At 42.0% G+C, this 27,063-nt stretch overlaps 1 protein-coding gene and 1 pseudogene across 8 annotated transcripts in view; both read left to right on the top strand.

Annotated features, from left to right (window-relative positions):
* Positions 1 to 27,063, top strand: part of CD80 (CD80 molecule) — a 57,194-nt gene that overhangs the window by 27,914 nt on the left and 2,217 nt on the right. For 3 of the 8 annotated variants that reach the window (XM_016941715.3, XM_063806135.1, XM_001163234.6), the window contains 4 exons: positions 8,039 to 8,356; positions 15,460 to 15,741; positions 22,935 to 23,030; positions 25,033 to 25,141. In XM_016941715.3, the coding sequence (XP_016797204.1) occupies positions 8,039 to 8,356; positions 15,460 to 15,741; positions 22,935 to 23,030; positions 25,033 to 25,103 (767 nt within the window). In that variant the 3' untranslated portion in view covers positions 25,104 to 25,141. Of the gene's footprint in view, positions 1 to 8,038; positions 8,357 to 15,459; positions 16,236 to 16,887; positions 18,519 to 19,850; positions 19,937 to 22,156; positions 23,031 to 25,032; positions 25,422 to 27,063 lie in introns of those variants that run through there. The other 5 variants (XR_010155296.1, XR_010155295.1, XR_010155297.1 and 2 more) reach the window with 4 other exon arrangements.
* LOC134809468 (cysteine and glycine-rich protein 2-like) lies at positions 21,224 to 21,942 on the top strand (annotated as a pseudogene).

Genomic DNA, 27,063 nt, shown 5'->3' with positions numbered 1-27,063 from the left:
ATTTCTTTTCTCTTCCTTTTTTTCCAGAATCCAGGTAAGAAAGAATATTCTGGACATTTCTTACAATATGTGGCGTTTCGTGACTATTTTCTTTCATTTAGCATTATGTCTTTCAGGTTCATCCATGTTGCGTATGTCTTAGTACTCCATTCGCTTTTACTGCCAAATAATATTCTGAAATAATATTCTGTTGTAGATTGAGATCTATTTTTTCTTTTTGTAGCGATGGGGTTTTTGCTATGTTGCCTAGGCTTGTCTCGATCTCCTGGGCTCAAGCAATCCACCCGCCTTGGCCAGCTCCCAAAGTGCTGGGATTACGGGTGCCTGGCCTAGATTGAGCCCTTGAGAGGTCCTTTTTTTTTTTTTTTTTTTTTTTTTTTTTGAGACAGAATCTTGCTCTGTCGCCCAAGCTGGAGTGCAGTGGCACAATCTCTGGCTCACAGCAAGCTCCGCCTCCCGGCTTCACGCCATTCTCCTGCCTCAGCCTCCCGAGTAGCTGGGACTACAGCTCGTAAAAGTCCTGCACACAAAAATCAGCCCGCCACCACGCCTGGCTAATTTATTTTTTTTGTATTTTTAGTAGAGACAGGGTTTCACTGTATTAGCCAGGATGATCTTCGAGCTCCTGATCCGCCTGCCTCGGCCTCCCAAAGTGCTGGGATTACAGGCGTGAGCCACCACGCCCGGCCGAGAGGTCCATTATTTGTCTAAAATTCTTGGTCTCTATTCTTGTTGGCAAATAGCTTCCTCTCCTGTGTGGCTAGCAGTCCAGAGTTGAAGTGGTCAGAGCAGGAGGGTGGCCAAGGGGTCAGGAGAGGCAGAGGCTGAGGCCAGCAGTGTTGAGTGTCTCTATTGTGCCCTACGGGTGGGCAGTTTCCATGCATTCGCCAGAAGGCGAGCAGCGTTGCCGTCCATCTCTGCCTTCTCTCCGCCTCCTTTCACAGCCTCTGGCCCTTTCTGACTGCTGCTGGGTAGAGGTGCAGGAGGGGCTCCCCATGCCAGCTATGGGCACTGAACTCAGTTCAAGAATCAGCCAGTTACCATGGTGATGCTGGTCCTATGGGGGTGTGGTTCAGCAAAGCAGGCTGTTGTGCATGAGAAAGAACAGCCCCATTAAAAATCTGTAGAGCATTCTAAAGTTAAGAAAGCACTTTACATCTGGTATCCTGTGATCGCTGTGATAATTATGTGAAGCAGGGAAGATAGTTATCTCGGTCTGTTTTGTGCTGCTATAACAGAATACCTGACATTGGGTAATTTAGAAAGAACAGAGATTTATTTCTTACTGTTCTGGAGGCTGGGAAGTCCAAGGTCAAGGGGCTCACATCTGATGAGGACCTTCTTGCTGCATCATCCCATGGCAGAGGATAGAAAGGCAGGAGAGCACGCCCAAGACAGAGTAGGAAGGAGGCCAAAACCATCCTTTATAAGGAAGTCACTCCTGCTGTAGTGAACCCACTCCCAAGAAAATGGCATTAATCCATCCATGATGGCAGAGTCTCCATGACCTAATCACCTTTTAACAGTCCCAGTTCTCAACACTGTTGCACCCGGAATTAAATTTCCAACACAAAACCTTTAGGGGACACATTCAAATCATAGCAATAGTATTATGACTGTTTTACAGAGATGGAACCTGAAGCCCAGAGAGGTTACCCAGCTTGCTCAAGGTTATAATTCTAATACACAGTGGATGGAGCCAGACCTCATTTCCTCATGCCTAGACATGCATTCAGCAAGTATTTACTGAGCACCTACTATGGGCCAGGCCCTGTTCTAGACACTGCAGATATGGCAGTGAACAAAGGAGGAAGCCTCTGCTCCATAGCTCCATACGTAATTATGTATCACATATACCTGTAAATATACATCACAGTTGTAAAAATATATATCAGCTGGAGACAAGCCTGAAGAGAAACAAATCAGGCAAAGAGACCAAAGAGTAGCAGGATGGAGGGGGGCAGGGAGGATGGCGCTGTTCAAGGAGAGTCAGGGAAGGCCTCTTTGACAAGGGGCCACGAGAGTAGATGTGAGCAAAGTGGGACCTGAACTGTGTAGATCTCTGGGGAAGACACTGGCTCCCTCTAATGTCCTAGGTACTGTAGAGGACTTTTATGAGCAGTATCTCATTTTGAATCCTTGCACCCACTGGGTTGGGTAGGTGTTACAATGCCCATTCAAAAATGGCAAAGCAAGCTCAGAAGTTCAACCAGGTTTGAGACAGTAATATTGAGATTTCCAGGCGCTGACTTTCCCCGCCAGTCACTGAAGCAGACAAAATCGTTAGAGACATTTCCGTTTCAACTGCTTTTTGTCCGTGTGTGACGGAGTCCCTAAAACAGACAAAACTGATATAAATCTGTTGGGCAAATTTATAACGACTGTTTTCTGTCTCTGTGTGGTGGAATCCCGAAAACTGGGTTCCTGTGTGAATTTCCAAATTCTTCAGAAGATTTTGGGTTCCTCTTTTTAGTCCTGTTCTTCCTCACTCTTCTCCTCAGAAGGCTGGACAAAAACTCCTCAGAAGCCATCACCGAAATTAGATAGTCTCTCTTTCAGCTATGCTTTCACTTTTGCTAACATCACCACATACCAAAATCAGTGAGAAATATTGGATTCTTTTTGGCTGGGAACGAATAGTTCGGTGGGGAAAGACCCTATTATTGGGAGGCCCAGACAAGTGAGTTGCTGTCTGTCTGGCCCATAGCAAGACCAGAGTGCTATATATCTGACATAACCCTTGAGTGAAATGAAAGGTAAGAGTTGGCAGTGGGAGGAGGGAGAAAGAAAAATGGAAACTCTTACAGAAGACCTGCTATGTCCTTGGGACTTTTTATTTATATCATTTAATTGAACTGAATTTTCCAGTGATCCCAAGGGGTAGGTGTCATACCTATTTAGAGATGAAGAAACAGATGAAACAGCAAGTGGCTGAGCTGGGACTAGAATCCAAGTCAATGGAGATGGATAGCCCATGTTCCTTCTACGTCTCATTTTGCTTTCCTTGCAACACTAGGAGTGTCTGGGTTGTCATTTGATCTTTAGCTAATATAGCTTCACTTTGAAATATGCTCCCTTCAAGTATGTCTTTTTATTTCTTCCTTTCTTTCAGTTATATTCCCTAAAGCAGGGACTGGCAACATTCCACACAATTGCTGAAGAGGTGCCTGGACCTTTCTGCATTACCTCACTTTGCTATGCAAATACCCACCATCACAAAACTCTCTTGTTCAGTGCTGTGGTGGGGCCGTATCCAGTCTGACAGAGGCCTGAGAATGGCTGGTGAGATGGAAAGGTGCTAGTGCCCCATGATCCTGCTATCTAAGAAGAGAGAGGGCTTGGAAATGAAGTCCCTAGACATGGGTCTCCCTAAGGGGATCTGTGTGGCTCCAGGGGATACAGGGCCCAGAAGGCACAGTACGACAGCACTGGGCAGGGGGCACTGGGGCCTTAGAGGGATGCTGCTTTTAGGTCCTACAAGAGCCTAGGAAGAATGACCATGCCTTCTAAACCAAAAATCAGAAAATACAGCCTGCTAAGGAATTTTGGTGCTATTGACACAGAGACTAGTTTAGATATTGATATGCCGATATTTCTTGGCTATGTGGATGGAGAAATGAACAGAATATTTTAAATAAAAACTCTTTTAGCAAATCCAGGCTGGAGGGTAATTGTATGGCATGGACTGCAGATAGCCAAAGAGATAAAGGCAGGATATAGGATCCATTTAGGGTACCTGAAGATGGTAGAAATAGTCCAAAGGTATAAGCATGGGAGTCATTTCAGCCTGGAACCATGGGATCAATCAGGCCTGGAAAGAAAGGGACTCTGTTTCTTATTTATTTATTTATTTATTTTGAGACGGAGTCTCACTCTGTCACCCAAGCTGGAGTGCAGTGGTGTGATCTTGGCTCACTGCAACCTCTGCCTCCCAGGTTCAAGTGATTCTCCTGCCTCAGCCTCCTAAGTAGCTGGGATTACAGGTGTGTCCCAACATGCCCGGCTAATTTTTTTGTATTTTTAGTAGAGATGGGGTTTCACCATGTTGACCAGGCTGGTCTCAAACTCCTGACCTCGTGATCTGCCCACCTCAGCCTCCCAAAGTGCTGGGATTACAGGCTTGAGCCACGATGCCCGGCCTGGGACTCTGTTTCTTATAGCAAAAGGGCTCAGTGGTAGGGCTGGATTGGGGTGGGTGGGGACAGTGTTGGCTTAACTTACTGACTGTGGCCTAAAACTGAAGAAATCGGTAAACAAGAAGAATGGCCCTAAAAGCCTGGGCCAGAAAGAAAAAAATGTGTAAAACTGGGGCAGTTTCTTTTCCTCAGCTCAGTTTCCTCATTTGTAAGATAAGGCCACGAGAATGAATGATCATGGAAGTCCCTTCCAGATCTCACATTCCTTACTATGACTTTCATATCCCCTGGGGCTGAGCACATTGTTTAACCCATGGTTGGCCCTTATATTCAGGTCTTCTCAGGGGACCAGTGGACTTTCTCGCTCACTAGGGATCCCTGTCTCTGTCCCCAACTCCTGGCCCATAGGCATCTGGCTATATACATAAGACAAGCAGGTGCCTTTCCATATTTCTGAATGCTCACGATGTCTCGTCATGCTAGGCGTGGTGGCTCACACTTGTAATCCCAGCATTTTGGGAGGCTGAGGTGGGAGGATCACCTGAGATCAGGAGTTTGAGACCAGCCTGGCAAACATGGTGGAAACCCTGTCTCTACTAAAAATACAAAAATTAGTTGGGCATGATGGTGGGCGCCTGTAATCCCAGCTACTCAGGAGGCTGAGGCAGGAGAACTGCTTGAACCTGGGGGTGGAGGTTGCAGTGAGCTGAGATCGCGCCACTTCACTCCAGCCTGGGCAAAAGAACAAGACTCCGTCTCAAAAAAAAAAAAGAAAAAGAAAAAGAAAAAAGAAAGAAAGATGTGTCGTCTTATGGAGATGCAGGGAAGGGGAAGATTCTGGATAACTCTTGAAAGATAACGTCACTGGAAGAGCTTTACCCATTTGGTGGGGTGTTGAACTGGATGTAGGAGCAGCACACAGTGGTATGTGTAGGTGGAAAAATAAGGCAATTTGCTTGTCAGTATATCAATAGTTATATCAAAGGTGTAAGGTGGCTGCTAATATATTGAATTCAACTTTAGGCTGCAAACATAGATTTAGGTAAAGGAAGTGACAACCCGGTTCTACTCTGAGCCAATCACACAGTGGATGTCTGGAATGCTAGATTTAGTGACTTTGCTCTCTCAAAAAAATATACACACAAATCAAACTGTGTAGTGAGGAAAGTGAGGGTACTCACTTTCAGTACATCAATAAGGAACAGGGGCAGATGGGAACCTGCAGAACTGTCTGAGAGAGGATATAAGTATCCTCAGATATCTGCAAGTCTTGTTACATAAGAAGAATGAGATGTGTTTTGTAATGCATGTAGAAGCTAGAGGGAAACAGACTTCAACATAAAGCAAAGCAAAACTTCCTCAGTCAAATTGTCCAAAGACGAAATCAAAAGCCTTAGAAGTTAGTAAATTTCCCACCCCCTTGGAGAAAGGAGAATGGGATTCATATTTGGTGTGGGTCTAGGCCTTGAATTACAGTATGTGCTTGCCATAAATTATCTCATTTAATCTTCATAATAACCAATGTGAAGACTGGGGTTCAGAGAAGTAAAGTAAGTTGCTTAAGGTCACACAACTACTGTGGATTTTATTGAATGAAAAAAGCCCATGTTCTTTCTATACCAACAACCAGGAGCCTCTAGGCAAGGATGTTAGCAGGGTGCACTTAGTCATGGTTGCCTTTAAGGTAGGTAGGGAAGTAGGCAGTCCTGAGAGCTTTAAATCCTAAGTCACTCAAGTGAAAAGGGGAGGAATCAGGATGTGTATTTAGGTGACAGATGAAGGTTTTATTCCTGTGCCACGCCACTGAAGTCACATGAAATGGATTGTCTTTAGCTCACTTAATCTGGATAAAATTTATTCTTAGATTTTTCCCACGGTTAAATGCAGTTCTGTAGTTTAAATGAATGCGTGTACATGTGCATATCTCTGTGTGTGTGTGTGTGTGTGTGTGGTTGCATCACGTGATTGTGGGGAGAGGGGCTGTAGGAGAAACTCAAGGGAAAAGGCAGTGAGCATCAGAGACTAGGTCTTTACAGTGAAATTCTTCCTTATTTCTCAAGGCAGTAGTAGCTGAAAATTACCTAATCAAGTGACCAGGCAACAGAGCCAAGAAGGAGGCCTTCTGTAAGTGAGAATTCATGAATAATGAAGATTGATTATATTCCCTACCTATTTAAAGTATGGCCCTCTTTTTTCTTCTTAGTTGACCTCATCTCCCTCCCTTATTCTTCGTCATGACTGCAGAATCATGGGCCCTTGGAATCTCAGGCTGACCTGCCCTGTCCTAGACTTCCTGAACCTCTCAATCTCTCAGTTGTCTCAGCTGCAAAATGGGGAAAATAATACATATCTTGTGGGGTTGTTGGGGGATTAAATGACATAGCACCTCTCCCCTCCATAGAGCCACCACAGAGGAAGCAAAAAAAGGAAATAGTATGAAGAGTAATTCAATATAGGCTATCTAGACAGAGGTGGGCAGCAGCACCTTGCCCTCCTCCACCACCACTGTACCCAGAACCTTAGTCAGGACTGACTTCTCTTGGGGGTGGTATTGTGTTAGGTAAACCAAATAAGAAGTAATAGGACTAAAAATTGCCTGCTGTGAGAGAAGGCTCATATGCTCCTAAATCTTGCATGTCATTGGAAAATTCTCAAGAAAAAGGGGATAGGTTATGTTATAATGATTGGTCCATGAGTCTGATTTTAGTGATTTATCTTCATTGTTTTCAAAACCAAATTTGTTTTTTATGCAATCACATTTAGTTTTTCTAGATAGTGACTTCCAAAACCTTTAACAAGCATTGCAGGTGCAACTGCTATAGAAAACACTATTGAGGTTCCTCAGAAAATTAAAAATAGAACTACCATATGACCCCAAAATTCCATATATCCATAAGAATTGAAAGCAGGGTCTTGAAGAGATATTTGCACACCCATGTTCATAGCAGCACAGTAGCCAGGAGGTGGGAAGTAAGCCAAATGTCCATCTACAGATGAATGGGCAAACAAACTGTGGGGTATGTGTGTGTGTGTGTAATATTATTCATTATCCTTATGATCATATCATTACCATTCCAAAGGAAGGAAATCCTATCATATGCTACAAAGTGAATGAACCTTGAGTGCATCATGCTAAGTGAAATAAGCCAATCATAAACAGGCTGTTACTGTATGATTCTATTTCTATGAGATATTTAAAGTAGCCAAATTCATACAAACAAACAGAATGGCAATTGCCAGAGGCTGAGGGGAGAGGGGGAAAGGGGAGTTGTTTAATGGGCATAGAGTTTCAGATTTGCAAAATGAAAATTTCTAGAGATCTGTTTCACAACAATGTGAATATACTTAACATTACTGAACTGTACACTTAAAAATCAATAAGATGATAAATTTTATGTTATGTTATGTGTTTGTTTGTTTGTTTGTTTGTTTGGAGATGGAGTTTTGCTCTTGTTGCCCAGGCTGGGGTGCAATCTCAGCTTACTGCAACCTCGGCCTCCTGGGTTCAAGTGATTCTCCTGCCTCAGCCTCCCGAGTAGCTGGGATTACTACACCTGCCACCACACCCGGCTAATTTTTTGTATTTTTAGTAGAGACAGAGTTTCACCATGTTGGCCCGGCTGGTCTCGAACTCCTGACCTCAAGTGATCTGCCTGCCTTGTCCTCCCAAAGTGCTGGGATTGCAGGCGTGAGCCACCATGCCCAGCCTGTTGTGTTTTTTACCACAATTTTTAAAAAATGAAGAGAAAAAAAGCATTGGGGACCCCAAAAATCAAACTGGATTGATACTTAGTCACTAGACACAACATCCTAAGTTCTGTTACTGCCGACTTTGGATTCCTGACCGTGCAGGAATCTGTATTTAATAAATATACAATCTTGTTCTGTTTGCCTCTCCATAGGTGTTATCCACGTGACCAAGGAAGTGAAAGAAGTGGCAACGCTGTCCTGTGGTCACAATGTTTCTGTTGAAGAGCTGGCACAAACTCGCATCTACTGGCAAAAGGAGAAGAAAATGGTGCTGACTATGATGTCTGGGGACATGAATATATGGCCCGAGTACAGGAACCGGACCATCTTTGATATCACTAATAACCTCTCCATTGTGATCCTGGCTCTGCGCCCATCTGATGAGGGCACATACGAGTGTGTTGTTCTGAAGTATGAAAAAGACGCTTTCAAGCGGGAACACCTGGCTGAAGTGACGTTATCGGTCAAAGGTTGGTGGGATTTTCTGATTTTACTCTAGGCCGGCAGATTCTTAATGCCCTTAAAGACACATGGCTATTGATTTAGGTGAAAATTTTACCAAAGAGGGATGTATCTCACTTCATTTCTTGGAGTTAAGTCTCTAGTTGTACGATAAACTCTAACTGGTTTCTAAAGATGTCCTGGAAATATCTGTTAATGTGCATTTCTTGTTCTTTGACAATCCAAGTTCATGACAATCATCCTGGGGCACTATAATGACCTAAAGAGCCTCTCAATCACCAAGGGGCATCTTTGATTTGATGTAGCCTTGCTACTAACTGCACTTGACCCAGCAATATATGCCTGTGAAAGTATGCTGAAAAGGTAACGGGGCTGGGTATGGTGGCTTATGCCTGTAATCTCAGCACTTTGGGAGGCCAAGGCAGGCGGATCACTTGAGGTCATGAGTTCAAGACCAGCCTGGCCAACATGGCGAAACTCCGTCTCTACTAAAAATACAAAAACTAGCCAGATGTGGTGGCGCATTCCTGTAATCCCAGCTACTCTGGAGGCTGAGGCAGAGAATTGCTTGAACCTGGGAGGCGGAGGTTGCAATGAGCCGAGATTGCACCACTGCACTCCAGCCTGGGTGACAGAGCAAGACTCCATCTCAAAAAAAAAAAAAAAAAAGAACAATGGAGGCATAAATCCTTTTCAGGTAGTATGTGAATGTCTATTACTATGGCTATCTTACTATTATATTCTAATATTTTCAAAGTGATAATTTACTTATTGCATATTTGAAGCTCTAATCTAGCAGTCAGTCCTGAAAAATTAGATGTTAGAGAATTGGGCCAGGTGTGGTGGCTCAGCACTTTGGGAGGCCAAGGTGGGTGGATGGCTTGAGCTCAGGAGTTTGAGACCAGCCTGCCCAACATGGTGAAACCCCATCTCTACTAAAAATACAAAAATTAGCCAGGGACGTGTTGGCTACTTAGGAGGCTGAGGCAGGAGAATCACTTGAACCTGGGAGGCGGAGGTTGCAGTGAGCAGAGATGGTGCCACTGCACTCCAGCCTTGGTGACAGAGCAAAGACTGTTTCAAAAAAAAAAAAGCAGACTACAGAGGAGGGTGAGCATTTCCCTACTGGTAGAGACTCTGTCTTAAAAAAAAAAAAAGTTAGAGAATTGGATGCATAATTAATTCCTGCCACAAGGAAAAAAACTAATTTATGAATCAAAGCCTTGTTTATGTACCTACTGTGGAAGGCAAGCATTTCTGGTCTCGGAAAGAAAGGACCCTTGCTTTTGTAACCACCCAAGGGGTTTACCTCGCCTGCTGCCTAGATAGAGCCGATTCATCAAGACAGGGGAATTGCAATAGAGAAAGAGTAATTCACGCACAACTGGCTGTGCGGGAGACTGGAGTTTTATCATTACTCAAATCAGTCTCTCCAAGCATCTGGGGAGCAGAGTTTTTAAGGATAACTAGGTGGGTCAGGGGAAGCCAGTGAGCTGGGAGTGCTGATTGGTCAGGGATGATACCATAGGGAGTTGAAGCTGTCTTCTTGCACTGGGTTGGGGGGCCACAAGATCAGATGAGCCAGTTTATTGATCTGGGTGGTGCCAGCTGATCCATCAAGTGCAGGGGCTGCAAAATAGCTCAAGCACTGATCTTAGGAGCAGTTTAGGGAGGGTCAGAATCTCATAGCATCCAGCTTTATGACTCCTAAACCATAATTTTTAATCTTGTGGCTAATGTTAGTCCTACAAAGGCAATCTACTCCCCCGGCAAGAAGGAGGTCTGCTTTGGGAAAGGGCTGTTACCGTCTTTGTTTAAACTATAAACTATAAACTAAGTTTCTACCAAAGTTAGTTCAGCCTACACCCACGAATGAACAAAGATAGCTTGGAGGTTAGAAGCAAGATGGAGTCAGTTAAGTTAGATCTCTTTCACTGTCTCAGTCATAATTTTGCAAAGGGGGTTTCACTTTAATCACAGTATAACAGAGGATACCGAAGGAGCCAGAGCCCTTTTTGAGAAATTATAGCCCTGAGCCATTTTCTCACAGTTGAAATTTGAACATATTTCTTTTTCCCCTGGGACTTGAGCCTCTAGTGAAAACCAAACTTCTTACTTAATAAAACATAATGATTAACCTTGATAATAGATAACTTAAGCAGATCCGTAGTGAATTCCTTACTGTTCTTTGTTTTGATCATTAGCTATGAATCTTTACTTGTGACATCCAGATCACACCTACAGTTTTGGGGAGTAAGCCAAAGTTACATGGAACTATCTTAAACTTCACTCAGTGTTTTCTCTGCTCTTGGATAGAATAAATTATTATATGGTGACGTGATTTGAGGGGTACTAAGAAGCCTACCTCTTCCACGATTTTCACCTGCATTGACTCCTGAAATTCTCATCATCATAGCCATTCCTGCTAGTTTCTCGATTTTCCTCCTAAAAGATCCCTGTTAAAATGAAAATGTGTTTCCTGGGGTGGGGGGTGGGGGGTGGCACCACAAATATATTAGCCTGTATTAGTTAATTACATTAGGTACGTAGTCCTCTAATGGACTACCAAGAGAGAGGTAGACTCAGGTCAGGTGAATTTGGATATAAAGATAAAGAAGAAAATCCAAGAGTGAGAAAAGGAAACATTTCAAGGGGGCAGGTCCTATTAGCAGATTACCGTAAGAGACCAAGGACAGCTAAGGGGACAATGTGAGATTTCTGGGGTACTCAGAACCGAGGGTGTGTGGGTGGACAAAATCCAGTAAAGGGAAGACAAAAAAGTCACTCGCATAATTTTGCTGAGAAGCATTCTGAATTTTCCAATTGAGTCAAAGCAGTGTTTCTCAAATGCTTATAAGCCTATGAGTCATTTGAGGGTCTTGTTAAAAATGCAGATTTAAGTTCAGTAGGTCTGGGGTTTGGATCTGAGATTCTGCACCTCTAACAAGCTCTCAGGTGATGCCTGTGCTGCTGTGGAGGACCACAATTTGAGAAGCAAGGAATTAAGCTCTCATTTGGCTAGAGTGACCAGTTATCCTCTTTGCTCAGAACCAAAGGGTTTATTTGGGGCACAAGATTTTTGGTGCTAAAACTGGGAAAGTCTCAGGCAAATAGGACAAGTTGGTTACCCTATATTTGTCTAAGATTGCAAAATGGTAATATAATATCAGCATAGCCATATGAAAACCTCCATTAACTGGCATGTTTGAGAACTAGCTACATTAGTTAACAGCTTAACTAAGTTAATGGATTTTTCCTCCTAAAACGTGTGCACCTATTCCTTTCCTCGTAAGACATTCTTACCCTTTCCTATTAAGAGTGGTAAAAATTGGGTTAACTAATTAAAATGAGATACAAAGGTCACAGTCTTACAACGTCTTTGATTGTTCACAATCTCACGAGACCTTAGGAGTAGTTACCCTAAACAGATCGCCTTAGAAAAAAGGTGGGAAATGGAGTTTAGGCTGTTCTAAGCCAAGAAAGATTTTGAAACTTTTTTTTTTTTTTGAGATGGAGTCTCTTACCCTGTCACCCAGGCTAGAGTGCAGTGGCGTGATCTCGGGTCACTGCAGCCTCTGCCTCCTGGGTTCAAGCGATTCTCCTGTCTCAGCCTCCGAACTAGCTGGGACTACAGGCATGTGCCATCATGCCTGGCTAATTTTTTATTTTTAGTAGAGACAAGGTTTCACTATGTTGTCCAGGGTGGTCTCAAACTCCTGACCTCAAGCGATCCTCCTGCCTTGACCTCCCAAAGTGCTAGGATTACAGGCATGAGCCAGCACGCCTGGCCTTGAAAAGATTTTTAATACAGTTCCTGGTATGAGTGGCATTCCTGTAGTTTATTTCCCAGAAAAGCAGAGCACAGAAATGAACATGAATCATATTAATAATTTAGGATATGAGTTTTTGGATTTGTTATTCCTAGTTATAACACAAAACATATTGATGCTATAAGAAACACAGAATATTCTAGATATCAGCTGCCTGTGTCATGAGTCGATCTTATAGGATAAATTAATAAGTGGGAAATAACAATGCCAACTAAAAGTGGCTCAGGAACATATCAAACTTCATTTAGGGACAGGGTTCATTGAAAAAAAAAAAAGGTAACTTCACCTCCAACCAAATCCAACTTTTCCTCTTTCCTGGCAATTATCATCATTTGTCATGGCTTCCCTTTATCCTCATTATTGTAGGTGCCACAAGGCATCCCTGGAAGTGTTTGCCTGGCAACCTGATTTAAATGAGGGGGTTTACCTAAGAGAGGATAAATTCAAGACCCACTTAAATATAGCTATCATTGGCTGGGTGTGGTGGCTCACGCCTGTAATCCCAGCACTTTGGGAGGCCGAGGCTGGTGGATCATGAGGTCAGGAGATTGAGACCATCCTGGCTAACACAGTGAAACCCCATCTCTATTAAAAATGCAAGAAATTAGATGGGCATGGTGGTGGGCTCCTGTAGTCCCAGCTACTCTGGAGGCTGAGGCAGGAGAATCACTTGAACCCGGGAGGCGGAGGTTGCAGTAAGCCAAGATGGTGAGACTATTTAGTTTCCTGTGTGTCAGGCTCTGTGCTAAGTGATTTCTATGAATGATGTCATTTAATTCTTACAACCCTGGGTATTAGTGTCCCTATCTTATAGATGAGCAAACTAAGACTAAAGGTGGGTAAGTTATTGACCCAGGGTCACAAGGCAGAACTGGTTTTAAAACCTGCTTTTGATGACCATATGCTACATGACATCTCTGTGGGGCTCAGAATTCTGAAAAGAAAGCTAACTCTATGGGGAGATTGAATCCCTACATTCATGCTAAGAAGCTAAACTCTTTATGTGTAAGAATAAGTGACGAAGCCGCTAGGTATCTTTCTCCTATGTTCTCTGCATTTATTTTCCTGTACTTTGTACTTCAGTATCTTATGGGGATCAAATATATAAATGAAACAGTGCCTCAAGGGTCTTGGAGGAATGCTAGGAAGGCCTTCCTGTCCCTTTAAGGCATATCAAAATAGTAAGAAAAACAATAAAGTGTGGTGAATGAGGTTATAGGCTCAATGTTGTAGTTTGGATATAGGTTTTTCTGAGTAAAAGACTACTTTTTTTTTTTTTAATTTCAACCAGGTATTTAATTGGTCTGACAACTGCACAATATACAAATTTCTGAAAGGCATCTCCTGTTTGAAAGCTAGCATAGCTTCATCCCAGTAATTAATTTGGACAAATATATAGAACACCAAGAAGTCATAAATTATGCATGGAAGACTCCCAAACCAATTAACAACTAAACTCAATCTATACAGCTTTCTATTTTTCAGGCTTCCATATGCACATTAAATAAATAAACAGCATGTCTACTATCAAAATAATTAAAAAATTCAAATGAATTCAAATAAATTTATTCAAATACATTTCAATGATATTTTCAAATGAAAACATTACTGATGTGGTTCACAGTTTTTCTTCTCACCTAAAATAAAGAGCTTTGCCCATGGTCTCAGGACAGAATAAAGAGAGGGAAAACCCATCCAGAAATAAATATGCAAATTAAAAAATACTGGTCATGGGTGTTTTTGGGGGGGGATGGGGTGTTGGTGAGACTCAGTAGAAGCAAAAGCTCATGACTATAGTTCAATGCCTGCCCCCCACTCACACGCACACAATGCCCCCTCAAAAGGCAGGTCACAGGTTTGCAAATTAGGCAGCATTTTCCTTTCTCCAAGATCTCCTCTCCTTGACCAGATTTATGTTTTCTCTCTCCCCATCTAGACCCTTTCCAAACGAAAGTTCTATGTTAGGCAAAGCCTTCTCTATTTATGTATTGAGTTTAGGTAGCCAGAAAGAAAAGGGAAACACAACTTCATGGAGCCCTTACCTGTAACAGACTTAAGAGTCAATGTTCAAAGGATAAAGCCAGAAAGGAGGACATGAGAAACCATTCTCAAGAGCAAAGGGGTAGGCCCCTCATGTAAAGACGACCTTTTAAAAAGCAAGGAAATGCTAACCACAAATTTAGGATAGTGATAGTGATTACCTTAGGTAAGGGAAAGAGAGGGACAGGATAGGTGACATCATACCAGCAGATTTACCTAAGTTACTGTCAGTGTTTTCGGTCTCAAGTTGGATGGTGGGTTTTCAGGCGTTCGCTATAGTTTAGTAAATAAATAGATAACATAGAAGAAAGCCACTTGTGTACTTCAAGCATCAGGAAGAAAAGAAGAGAAGAGAAGAAAGGGAAAGGAAAGAAAGAAAGGCAAGGTCAAGAAAAGACAGGCTCTGGTGTCAGACAGATTTGAGTTCCGCCATTACTGGTTAGTTATAATTTCTCTAAACCTCAGTTTGATTACTTATAAAATGGAAATTATATTAGGTTAAATCATATGAAATTACTGATCTTTGACCTTTTTAGATCTACAACCTACCTCTCTAGGGTTTCTGTGAGGACAAAATGAGGTAAGGTCCAGACCTAACAAACAAGAGTTCAGTAAACGTTGTCTATTATTCTTCTCTTCATCTCTTACAATTGCAAGTACTCTGGCAACATTTATTCACACGAACCTACTTCTCCTTTCTCTAATAAGTGCCCTCCTATCTCCATCAAAAGTGGCAAAGAATTGATATAACCAATTCAAATCAAAGTTAGTCTTTGGATTATACATAACTATTAATGATTAATGGGAAGTTGCAAATTATATCTCATTTTATCATTCTTGTTTTGTTTTGTTGTTTTTGAGATGAAGTCTTGCTCTTTTGCCCAGGCTGGAGTGAAGTCATACGATCTCGGCTAACTGCAATCTCCACCCTCTGGGTTCAAGCCATTCTCTTGCCTTAGCCTCCCGAGTAGCTGGGATTATAGGCGCCTGCCACCACGCCTGGTTAATTTATGTATTTTTGGTAGAGATGGGGTTTTGCCATGTTAGCCAGGCTGGTCTCAAACTCCTGACCTCAGGTGTTCCACCTGCCTCGGCCTCCCAAAGTGCTGGGATTACAGGAGTGAGCCACTGCACCTGGCCTTTATCAATTCTTATTAAAGCTAGAAAATTATTTAAAAATAAACCTCTACACACATAGGTTTATAACTATATGTAATTATATATTCTTGTTCTTTCTTTAGCTGACTTCCCTACACCTAGTATATCTGACTTTGAAATTCCAACTTCTAATATTAGAAGGATAATTTGCTCAACCTCTGGAGGTTTTCCAGAGCCTCACCTCTCCTGGTTGGAAAATGGAGAAGAATTAAATGCCATCAACACAACAGTTTCCCAAGATCCTGAAACTGAGCTCTATGCTGTTAGCAGCAAACTGGATTTCAATATGACAACCAACCACAGCTTCATGTGTCTCATCAAGTATGGACATTTAAGAGTGAATCAGACCTTCAACTGGAATACAAGTAAGTGACATTGTTCTGGGGAGTTTCTACTATATCGAATCTAAAAAGACAATATAGTCATGTGTCATTTAATGATGCGGATACATTTTGAGAAATGCATCATTAGGCAATTCTGTCATTGTCTGAACATCAGAGTGTATTTACATAAACCTAGATGGTACAGCCTACTGCACACCTAGGCTACATGGTACAGCCCAGTGCTCTGAGGCTACACACCTGTACAGCATGTTACCATACTGAACACATAGGCAGTTGTAACACAATAAGTATTTGTGTATCTAAGCATATGTAAACATAGGAAAGGTACAGTAAAAATACGGTATAATTTTATGGGACTACCATCATATATGCAGAATGCCATTGAAAACGTTACATGGCACATTACTGTAACTCAGCCAGATACATTTTAGAATTGTCGTATTTACTTTGATAGTATTTTATAGTGTTTTTAGATACACAAATGACATGTGCTATTATGACTTATTAAAGTCACTGTGAGACTGGGCACAGTGGCTCATGCCTGTAATCCCAGCACTTTGGGAGGCTGAAGTGGGAGGATCACTTGAGCCCAGGAGTTCAAGACCAGCTGGGAAGCATGAGACCCTGACTCTACAAAACATTTTAAAAATTAGCCAGACTTGGTGGCACACATATGTAGTCCTAGGTACTTGGGAGGGTAAGGTGGGTGGCTTACTTGAGCCCAGGTGTTCAAAGTTGCAGTGAGCTATGATCATGCCACTAGACTCCAGCCTGGGCAACAGAGTGAGACCCTGTCTCTAAAAGAAATAAATAAAATAATTTAAAAAATAAATTTAAAAAATAAAGTCACTGTGCAAGGTGTGATAATGTTACTAATTTTCTTTTTATTTATTTATTTTTTTTTTTTTGAGACAGTGTCTCGCCCTGTTGCCCAGGCTGGAGTGCAGTGGCATGATCTCAGCTCACTGCAACCTCCACCTTCCAGGTTCAAGCAATTCTTCTGCCTCAGCCTCCCGAATAGCTGGGATTACAGGCGCCAGCCACCACCCTCGGCTAATTTTTTCTATCTTTAGTGGAGATGGGGTTTCACCATGTTGGTCAGGCTGGTCTCTAACTCCTGACCTTGTGATCCGCCCGCCTCAGCCTCCCAAAGTGCTGGGATTACAGGTGTGAGCCACTGCACCCGGCCTTATTTTCTTGTAATAAATATTCTAAAATTTATATATACTAAAAACCATTATCCATCAAGCATTCATCTTAAAAAGTTTTTGTAACAATAGTATTATTGAAAGCATTAAAATTTGCCCTTTGGAACTGCCCTTAGGGATTTGGTGCTTTCTTTTAGGGCATGCCACCCACACGGTTCCATGGTGCCAAACAATTTTTTTGTGTGGGCGAATGTGCTTTTTAAGAACTACTGGTTCATTCTGAACCAAGTCTGGGAAAGGTGAGTGACAAACTCCTTGAAGACAACGCCTGAAAAGAGGTCATTTTGGAGCAAATATTTTACCCTACTGGTAGTAAACTCAGAGAATTCTCTTTCCCCAAGAGGTGAAATCATTTGAAAATATACAATGAAAACGATGGGTTTATATGAATATATACATCTTAGGCCTATAATGGCTTAAGATGGCTTACAAGGTGAACTGAGATGCTCAAAATATTAATACTTGTTTAAATTGTACAGCTGATCATACAGAGGACCACAGGTCTCTCTCCCTACCCCTAGCCCCACTCCCAAGGATAGGTTTTGTGACTGTATAGTAAGAAACAAAACACTGAGTTTGATAATACAGTTGCACATAAGTATATAGCACAATGTATACTATATGGCATGTCTTAATTCTTCATGTCTTTACTTGTAGTTGCGAAGTGGATAATTTATTTTAGATGGTCTAGTAATTCATGCTAGTGTATGATTTACTCTAGATCTTTCAGTGTTACAGCAGATTTTTTTTTTTTTCTTGAGACGGAGTCTCGCTCTGTCACCCAGGCGTGACAGTGGCGTGATCTTGGCTCACTGCAACCTCCGCCTCCCAGGTTGAAGCAATTCTCCTGTCTCAGCCTCCTGTGTAGCTGGGACTACAGGTGCCAGCCACCACACACAGATAATTTTTGTATTTTTAGTAGAGATGGAGTTTCACCACGTTGGTCAGGCTGGTCTCGAACTCTCGACCTTAGGTGATCTGCCCGCCTCAGCCTCCCAAAGTGTGGAGATTACAGGCGTGAGCCACCATGCCCAGCTACAGCAGATTCTTTATTTTCCTCAATGAGATAAAATTTCCTGGGAAAATTAGTTCAAATATAAACCAAACTTTGACATGACTATTGATACTCCAAACTTACCAGTCTCAGTCATCTTTTATGTGTTGTAAAAATTTTATTAAAATGAGGCTTCAATCATATAGTTTATTAAGTCTCTATTTTTACTTTCTTGTTATAGCATTATTTAACCAATTTTACATTGTTCTGATTGAAGGCAGAAAACAGTAGAGTACTGATTATTAAATCAGTAATACTAGCTTGGATTGCATTTTGATTTGGACATTATTTATATTGGAATATGGATATATGTGACATTCTAAGACAGGGGTTGGCAAATTTTTTTCTGAATAGAGCCAGATAGTAAATATTTTAAGCTTTGCAGTCACAGTCTCTGTTGCAACAACTCAATTCTGCTGGTTGTAGCACAAAAGCAGCCACAGACAAGACATAAATGAATGACATGGCTATGTTCCAACAAAATTTTTCTTTTTTTTTTCTTGAGACAGAGTTTCACTCTTGTTGCCCAGGCTGGAGTGCAATGGTGTGGTCTCGGCTCACTGCAACCTCTGCCTCCCAGGTTCAAACGATTTTCCTGCCTCAGCCTCCCAAGTAGCTGGGATTACAGGTGCCTGCCACCACAACTGGCTAATTTATGTATTTTCTTAGTGGAGATGGGGTTTCACCATGTTGGTCAGGCTGGTCTCGAACTCCTGACCTCAGGTGATCCATCTGCCTCAGCCTCTCAAAGCGCTGTGATTACAGGCGTGAGCCACCATACCCAGCCACAAAATTTCATTTTTAAAAACAGGTGCAGGACAGGTTTGGCCCATGTGCTATAGTTTGCTAACTTAAGGTTTTTGTCTTTGTGGCTGGAGAGCTTTAGGGTATAAATGTCTCAAATCTCATTAATTGGACTGTGTGGGGATTCTTTAGAATAAGATTCAAAAGCAAATAATGCATTTATAGGAGGTCAAGGGCTGACTGCACTAACAAATATACATTAAGTGTATAGTACATAGAAATGTTACAGATCAGGGTGAGTAAAGCTTTGAGGTGAAAATGTATTAGTCCGTTTTCATGCTGCTGATAAAGACATACCCGAGACTGGGCAACTTACAAAATAAAGAGGTTTAATTAGACTCACAGTTCCACGTGGCTGGGGAGGCCTCACAAATCATGGCAGAAGGCAAGGAGGAGCAAGTCTTGTCTTATGTGGATGGCAGCAGCCAAAAAGAGAGCTTGTTATAAGGAAACTCCTGTTTTTAAACTATCAGATCTCGTGAGACTCATTAACTATCACAAGGACAGTGCAGGAAAGACTCGCCCCCATAATTCAGTCACCTCCCACTGGGTTCCTCCCATGACATGTGGCAACTGTGGGAGTTATAATTCAAGATGAGATTTGGGTGGGGACACAGCCAAACCATATCAGTAAATAACTGATTTGGAAAAAAAAAAAAAAAGCCCAAATGTATTAATTAAGCGGATTGCTCATATGATTCTTTTTAGTGTAGTCCCACCAAATTTGTTTTCCCTTGATAAACTGGAAGGAGATACATCTGAGAGAGTCATACTCATGGTATCTAATAAGCTACATGTGCAGATGCCCTCACACCGCTGTGTAACTTGGATTCTGGGTCTGCCCCTGTGGGATGTTACCAGGTTTCTAACAGGTGTCACAATAGACCTGGCTTGCTGCTACTGAGGCCTCCCTCTTTCCCTCACACACATACTCTCTCTAGGTTGAATGAGGCTTGTGGATGGGTGTGGAGTGGAAGCCAGGAATGAGCTGAAGCCTGTGAAACTTCTAGACTCCCAGGATAACAGCAATGGCTTGTTATTTTTTGTGTCATTCTAATCTGTAGAGGTCAACTCTGGTAATCACTTGATGTCTCCATTCAATCTGGTGTTTTAGAGAAAAAAGAAAAACCAACTCTCCTGTCTTTAAGTGGTAGGTACACTATGATTAAATAGGTGTTTCAGAATGATTACTGTGACAGCAATGTGCAGGAGTTATTAGAGCCTAGGAAACCTGAGGCAAAGAGACCGGTTTGCAGGCTACTAGGTGGGAGATGAGAAAAATCTCAGCTAAGGCAGTTGCTGCAAGAGATTTGGGAAAAAGCAGTAAGTTCCAGAGATATTCTGAATATAGAACAGAAAATACCTGGGAGCCTACTGGGAAGTGAGCACAAAGAAAATACCACACTCTTATTTGGGTAACTAAATGGTATTGTTATTCACTGAAATGGGAGAATACAGGTGGTAGATATGATTTGGAAAGCAGGTAGTAAATTCAGTTTTAATCAGGTGGAGATGCTGGCATCCATCCAATATACAAATTTAGAAATCAGATGGCACTTCTTTTTTTTTTTTTTTCCTTTGTCTTTTTCTGAGATAGATTCTCACTCTGTCACCCAGGCTGGAGTGCAATCTTGGCTCATTGCAACCTCTGTCTCCCTGGTTCAAGCAATTCTCTTGCTTCAGCCTCCTGAGTACCTGGGATTGGTACTCGCCACCGATAATTTTTTGTACTTTTAGTAGAGACAGGGTTTCACTATGTTGGCCAGGCTGGTCTCGAACTCCTGACTTCAGGTGATCTGCCCACCTTGGCCTCCCAAAGTGCCGGAATTACAGGTGTGAGCCACTGTGCCCAGCCTCAGATGGCATTTCAAATCTCAGGTGTGGAGGATATTACCCAGGAAGACTGGGGCCAGTAAGGGCAAAATGGGACCACAAACAGAACCATGGGAACAACAATAATTAGAGGACAAGAAGAGGAAGAAAAGCCTTCAGAGAAAACTGAGTGCAACAAACAGAAACAGAAGGATGTGGTGTCACAGAAGTCCAAGAAGGAGAAGATTCCAACGGGCTAAATGCTGATGAGAAGTCCAATAAGCAAAAGAATAAAACTAGGCCAGGCGCAGTGGCTCATGCCTGTAATCCCAGCACTGTGGGAGGCCAAGACAGGAGAATCACCTGAGGTCAGGAGTTCGAGACCAGTCTGGCCAACATAGGGAAACCCCATCTCTACTGAAAATACAAAAATTAGCTGGGTGTGGTGGCACGCCCCTGTAATCCCAGCTACTCGGGAGGCTGAGGCAGGAGAATTCCTTGAACTCGGGAGGCAGAGATTGCAGTGAGCTGAGATCACATCACTGCACTCCAGCCTGGCCTGGGAAACACAGTGAAAGTCGTCTTAAATAAATAAATAAATAAATAAATAAATAAATAAATAAATAAATAAAACTTACCACTGGGTTTGGTAATCAGAAAAGTAAAAACAGGGATCTTGGACTCCCTGGACCCTCTCTCCAGCCCAGCCTTGCTAGCTCCGCCTGTGGTGCATGCTCCTGCCTCCGACTCAATGGTTTGCAGGAAAAATTTAGATAGCACAACAGTGGCAATTCACAATGAAGAGATCTACTGCAAATCCTACTATGGAAAGAAATATGGGACAAAAGGCTATGGTTATGGCCAGGGTGCTGGCACGCTTAACATGGCGAGAGGCTGGGCATCAAGCCAGAGAGTGTTCAGCCTCACAGGCCTACAACAAATCCAAATGCTTCTGAATTTGCTCAGAAATATGGAGGTGCTGAGAAGTGTTCCAGATGTGGGGATTCTGTATATGCTGCCGAGAAGATAATTGGAGCTGGAAAGCCCTGGCACAAAAACTGTTTCTGATGTGCAAAGTGTGGGAAGAGTCTTGAATCAACAACTCTGACTGAAAAAGAAGGTGAAATCTATTGTAATGGTGCTATGCAAAGAACTTTGGGCCCAAGGGATTTGGCTATGGCCAAGGAGCAGGGGCTCTTGTTCATGCCCAGTAAGGTGTAAACTCAGAACTAAGCATCACACATTGAGAATCTCTTCGTAATCTAGGCACAGATAATCTTTAACACTAAACTACTGTGAAATTCTACCAGCATTGAGTACTGTATATTACCCTGTACTTGGATAGGCTGGCTAACTCATAGTGAGAGAGCACTGTGTCGTATCCTTTTGTTTATTCACTAGCATTTTTGAGGAACATTTCTTTTATGTTTTAAATAAAACTTCAGCATGAAGAAAAAAAGTAAAAACAATAAGTTAGTAAATATTCATTTATTTGTAAGCCATTTCAGAGAAACCAGAAAATGAGCTGCTATAATTTGTGTCCCTGCCGTTTTTCCAGATATTGCTAATGATTCCTCAAAGCAGCTGAAGAAAAAATACTGCAGCTGCTGCTCCTGATCTGGAGGGATGGACCCGCAGCACCATATCCACCAACATTTTTCTCCTCCCCACCCTCATTTCCTTGTGTACTTCTTGTGCTCTCTGTGGGACTGAAACTACAGCTGATAACCTTCAGTGCTCTCTTCTAGGATGGTCCCACCTAATACCAAGACATATCCACACTTAGTTCTTTGCCAGACTTGTTCTGTGTTTCCAGTAGCTAGAGGGTGAAAAACCTGTATCTGAAAGTGAATGCAAAGTGGCTCCTGTAGCTTTAGGGCAGCTACTGTGAGGTAAGGGTGTGTGTGATGTGTATGTGTTGAGAGAGAATATGGTAGGAGAAAGGGAGAAGGCACGACAGAGCTAGAGAAGGAAAAATAAAGTATACCTAGAACACAACATCAACCAGTTAGTAGTAACACATAGTTATAATCAGCTATAAAACTGAGATACAAGATGGCTTGTAAAAGATTTCCTTAGAATCTTCCTTATGTCAACTTAACTCAGTAAATGCAGACAAAGTATCTTTTTCACTTTTAATATGTGACATCTGAATATTAGTTGCCCACAAGTATGTGCCTGATTGAAGAATTATGCAAGAAAAATGCTAGCAGCTGCATACTGGAGAGCTGACCAGGCAAAGAGTACTCCACAGTTGCATCAATAGAAAAGGCACAGAATGAGTATCAGGCAGTAGGAAATACATTACAGCTGACATTATTCTTTTCCCTCCATAGCCAAGCAAGAGCATTTTCCTGATAACCTGCTCCCATCCTGGGCCATTATCTTAATCTCAGTAAATGGAATTTTTGTGATATGCTGCCTGACCTACTGTAAGTACTATCATACCATCATCCTGATCTCAATTCTGGAAGATCAAACTTTATTACCATGGTTCGGCATCTCTCTGAGGTTTTAGCCTATTCGCTTCTCATGTTTACAGCAAGTCTATGGAAACATGAGCATCTCCTTTACTTGTCTCAACAAGTTCTGTTCATTCACTGGACATTTTCCGGACACCTCCTACGTGTGTGGCACTCTACTAGGCACTGGAATTACAAAGACAAGAAGTCACTGCCCTCAAGACACATTCTAGTTTAGTCTGTTTATTTTTTCCCTGACTTTATATATTTTTGGAGACTGGGGTTTGCTAACTAATTTGAAAACGTTTCTGATGCTAAATGATATTCTAATTTTTTTTTAAGGGCTAGTCGATTTGGCAGGTGAGTTGTTACACACTCCTTAGTGAATTCCAACTTCCATGGCCACCATCCTGCTGATATTCTAATTTTGATTTGGAGTTAGAGAAAAGGCAAATTGACAAATTTTGGTGCCAAGAATCATTTTCTTGGAGGAGGGCAAGATGCACTAATACAGTTGAGAAACTACATGGCTACAGGTGATCTCACCAATTCTCAGTTCTTGGGCTGGGTGGGGTGGCTCATGCCTGCAATCCCAGCACTTTGGGAGGCCAAGGCAGGTGGATCACTTAAGGTCAGGAGTTCGAGACCGGCCTGGCCAACATGGTGAAACCCCGTCTCTACTAAAAATACAAAAATTAGCCAGGCATGGTGGCATGCACCTGTAGTCCTAGCTACTCAGGAGGCTGAAGCAGGAGAATTGCTTGAACCCAGGAACCCAGGAGGCGGAGACTGCAGTGAGCCAAGGTCATGCCATTGCACTCCAGCCTGGGTGACAGAGTGAGACTCCATCTCAAAACACAAACCAATTCTTAGTTCTTTTTTTTTTTTTTTTTGAGATGGAGGCTCACTCTGCCACCCAGGCTGGAGTGTATGGCCCGATCTCAGCTCACTGCAGCCTCCGCCTCCCAGGTTCAAGCAATTATCCGGCCTCAGCCTCCTGAGTAGCTGGGACTACAGGTGCGTGCTGCCACGCCTAATTTTTTTTTGTATTTTTAGTAGAGACGGGGTTTCACCATGTTGGCCAGGATGGTCTTGATCTCCTGACCTCGTGATCCGCCTGCCTTGGCTTCCCAAAGTGCTGGGACTTCTTGTCTTTGGAATTCCAGTGCCTAGTAGAGTGCCACACACATAGGTGTCTGGAAAATGTCCATTTTCTCAGTTCTTTAGAATACATTTTTGGATGAAAGATCAGGAGTGGCTGATGAAAGAAGAGATTTCTAAGATATTTTACCCTATGAATTTACACTTTGGGTGTTAGACATATGCTGCCCTCAATCTCTATGATTAAATGAAGAGGAACTGCTAGTTCTATGGTCTGAAATAAGGCCATAATCACTATGAAGGGGTACCAACCCTTCTTTGAGTAGAAATCATGTACACTGATCAAATAAAATCGGAAGATCAACATCTGCTGATTTTCCCAGGCTTTAGCACCAAAAAAACCCAAAGCTCAGTGAATTCTTTAGAGAGTATGTGCTGTTAACAACTTATCCCAAGGGTAGGGTAAAGAGGTCTGGTGGGCTCAAGGATGTTTCTAATACCAACTATCCAGTGTTACCCCTTTAATTCAGGGGTTCTCATCCTCAACATTATTGGCATTTTGGGCAAGATAATTCTTCATTTTGGAGTGCTGTTCTGTGCACTGTAGGATGTTTAGCAGCTTCCTTAGCCTCTACTCACTACATGCCAGTAGCACCCCTTGCCCGTTGTGACAATCAAAAATATCCCCAAGCATTGCCAAATGTCCCCTTGGCAAAGAGGTGAAGAGGGAGCGTTGTAAATCACCCCTGGTATAAGAACAACTGCTCCAGTTCTAAGCCAGTCTGAAGCCTTGCTAAAGTAAATATTAATATATGGGCACAATTCAAGGGAAACTTACTTATCATTTTTATTGTTTGTTCTTGTCTCCAAGGCTTTGCCCCAAGATGCAGAGAGAGAAGGAGGAATGAGAGATTGAGAAGGGAAAGTGTACGCCCTGTATAACAGTATCCGCAGAAGCAAGGGGCTGAAAAGATCTGAAGGTAGCCTCCGTCATCTCTTCTGGGATACATGGATCGTGGGGATCATGAAGCATTCTTCTCTTAACAAATTTAAGCTGTTTTACCTACTACCTCACCTTCTTAAAAACCTCTTTCAGATTAAGCTGAACAGTTACAAGATGGCTGGCATCCCTCTCCTTTCTCCCCATATGCAATTTGCTTAATGTAACCTCCTCTTTTGCCATGTTTCCATTCTGCCATCTTGAATTGTCTTGTCAGCCAATTCATTATCTATTAAACACTAATTTGAGTTCATCTTGAATATATCTGTGGTAACTTCTTATTCTGATCATTCACTTTTCCCTCTATCTCTTAGTATTGATGGACATGGGTTGGGGTCACTCTGTATTAACACGGTAACATTTTCATTGGTTTCTCTGCCTCTTACTAACAGACTCATCCTACTGACCAATCATGGAGCCAAATTTCACAAAGAATTACTCTGTCATGTCATTTTCCCACTCAAAAACTCAGAAGAGACCCCACTGCCTACAGAAAAAGCTTCAAAGCTTTTTAACTTTCCACATTCCAGCTGATCTCTTCAGTCTAAATACCCTTGAGTTCCGTCAATTGTTCCTCACATGGCATGGTTTCCAGTGCCTCACATGAATGAGGTAAACGGAACCCAAGACTTTAGATTTGGTCTTAATGACTCTACATACAATGAGATAATTATTATCTGGGGTCTGGAATGTCCATCCTGTTAAGAGAGCCTAACACAGCACTAGCTTTAGTGAGTCACAAATCCCCAGGTATTTTCATGCAAGAGAAACTTACATGGGACATTAGAATACAAGAGACTGATATCAGGTCCAAGGTAGTTATAAGCCTCCCTAAACAGTTCAGCTTTGACTTGTGAAGGTTAGAGTAACACCAGTATAGGAATTAGTCTACAAAATTATCTTTAAAAATAAAGGAAAGCAAGAATTGTCCTGGGCAGGAGGGGGAAATAAAAAGAAAAATGAAAAATAATACCTGACGCTTATACAACAGGTTGTTTTGCAAAAACACTATTTCATCTTAGTCTTATAAAAATCTCTATGAGCAAGATCTATTTCCATTTTATGGGAGAGAAACCAGAGGCTCCCAGAGGTTAAGAGATTTGCTTGAGGTACGGTCATACAGATGAGGAATAAAACCAAGATTCAAACTGGACATCAAGTTCAGGCTCCTTTCCCTACAACCTGGCAGCCTACACATATTTTCCCCCAAGGCAGTGTCTCAACTTCCTATCCTGTTTTTTCATTTCCACTGAATGCTTGCTCACTCCTCAGAATGTCTTTTCCAGGATGTTGCTCTGGCTCAGTTCTGTCATTATCTACAATTTTCTTGACTTTCTATCTAAAAAGTTTTCTGCTCAGTCTGCTGATACTTCAAAATGAAGCCGTGTACCCAATCTTCTACACAAGGCCTTCTGTGGTCATCTTGTCCAGCTCAAGCAGTTCCACCTCTATAGCACATCTCATACCACCAGCATAGGTTGATTTTCATGTACCACATCTTCCTTCTATCCTTTACTGGACTGTATGTAGTTTTATTGAGAAAAGCAACCATGCCTGAGAGCCCCACACATAGAAGAGTGGCTTGATCAAGCATTTGGTCGTTTGGTAATAGCTGGTAATAACTAAACATTTGCCTGATCGATATTTCATGTGACAAAAATTGCCAGAGTAGTTTTAAGTTCTCTCATAATTCAGCTTTCCCTTCATATTCTTCAGCTATCAAGGTTACTGTGTACAAGCTGGGAATACCCTTGATCTTGAGATTAAAATGTAAATTAAGAGATTAAAATTAAGATCTTATATTTAAAATATATATACATATATAATTAAATTATATATACATATATATAATTTTAAAAATTATATATGTATAATTTAATATATAAATAAATTTAAGATGTT

This window comes from Pan troglodytes, chromosome 2, assembly GCF_028858775.2.
Source record: "Pan troglodytes isolate AG18354 chromosome 2, NHGRI_mPanTro3-v2.0_pri, whole genome shotgun sequence".
Classification (NCBI taxonomy): Eukaryota; Metazoa; Chordata; class Mammalia; order Primates; family Hominidae; genus Pan; species Pan troglodytes.
Note: the sequence above shows the minus strand (reverse complement) of the source record. Positions and strands in the feature narration are given on the sequence as shown.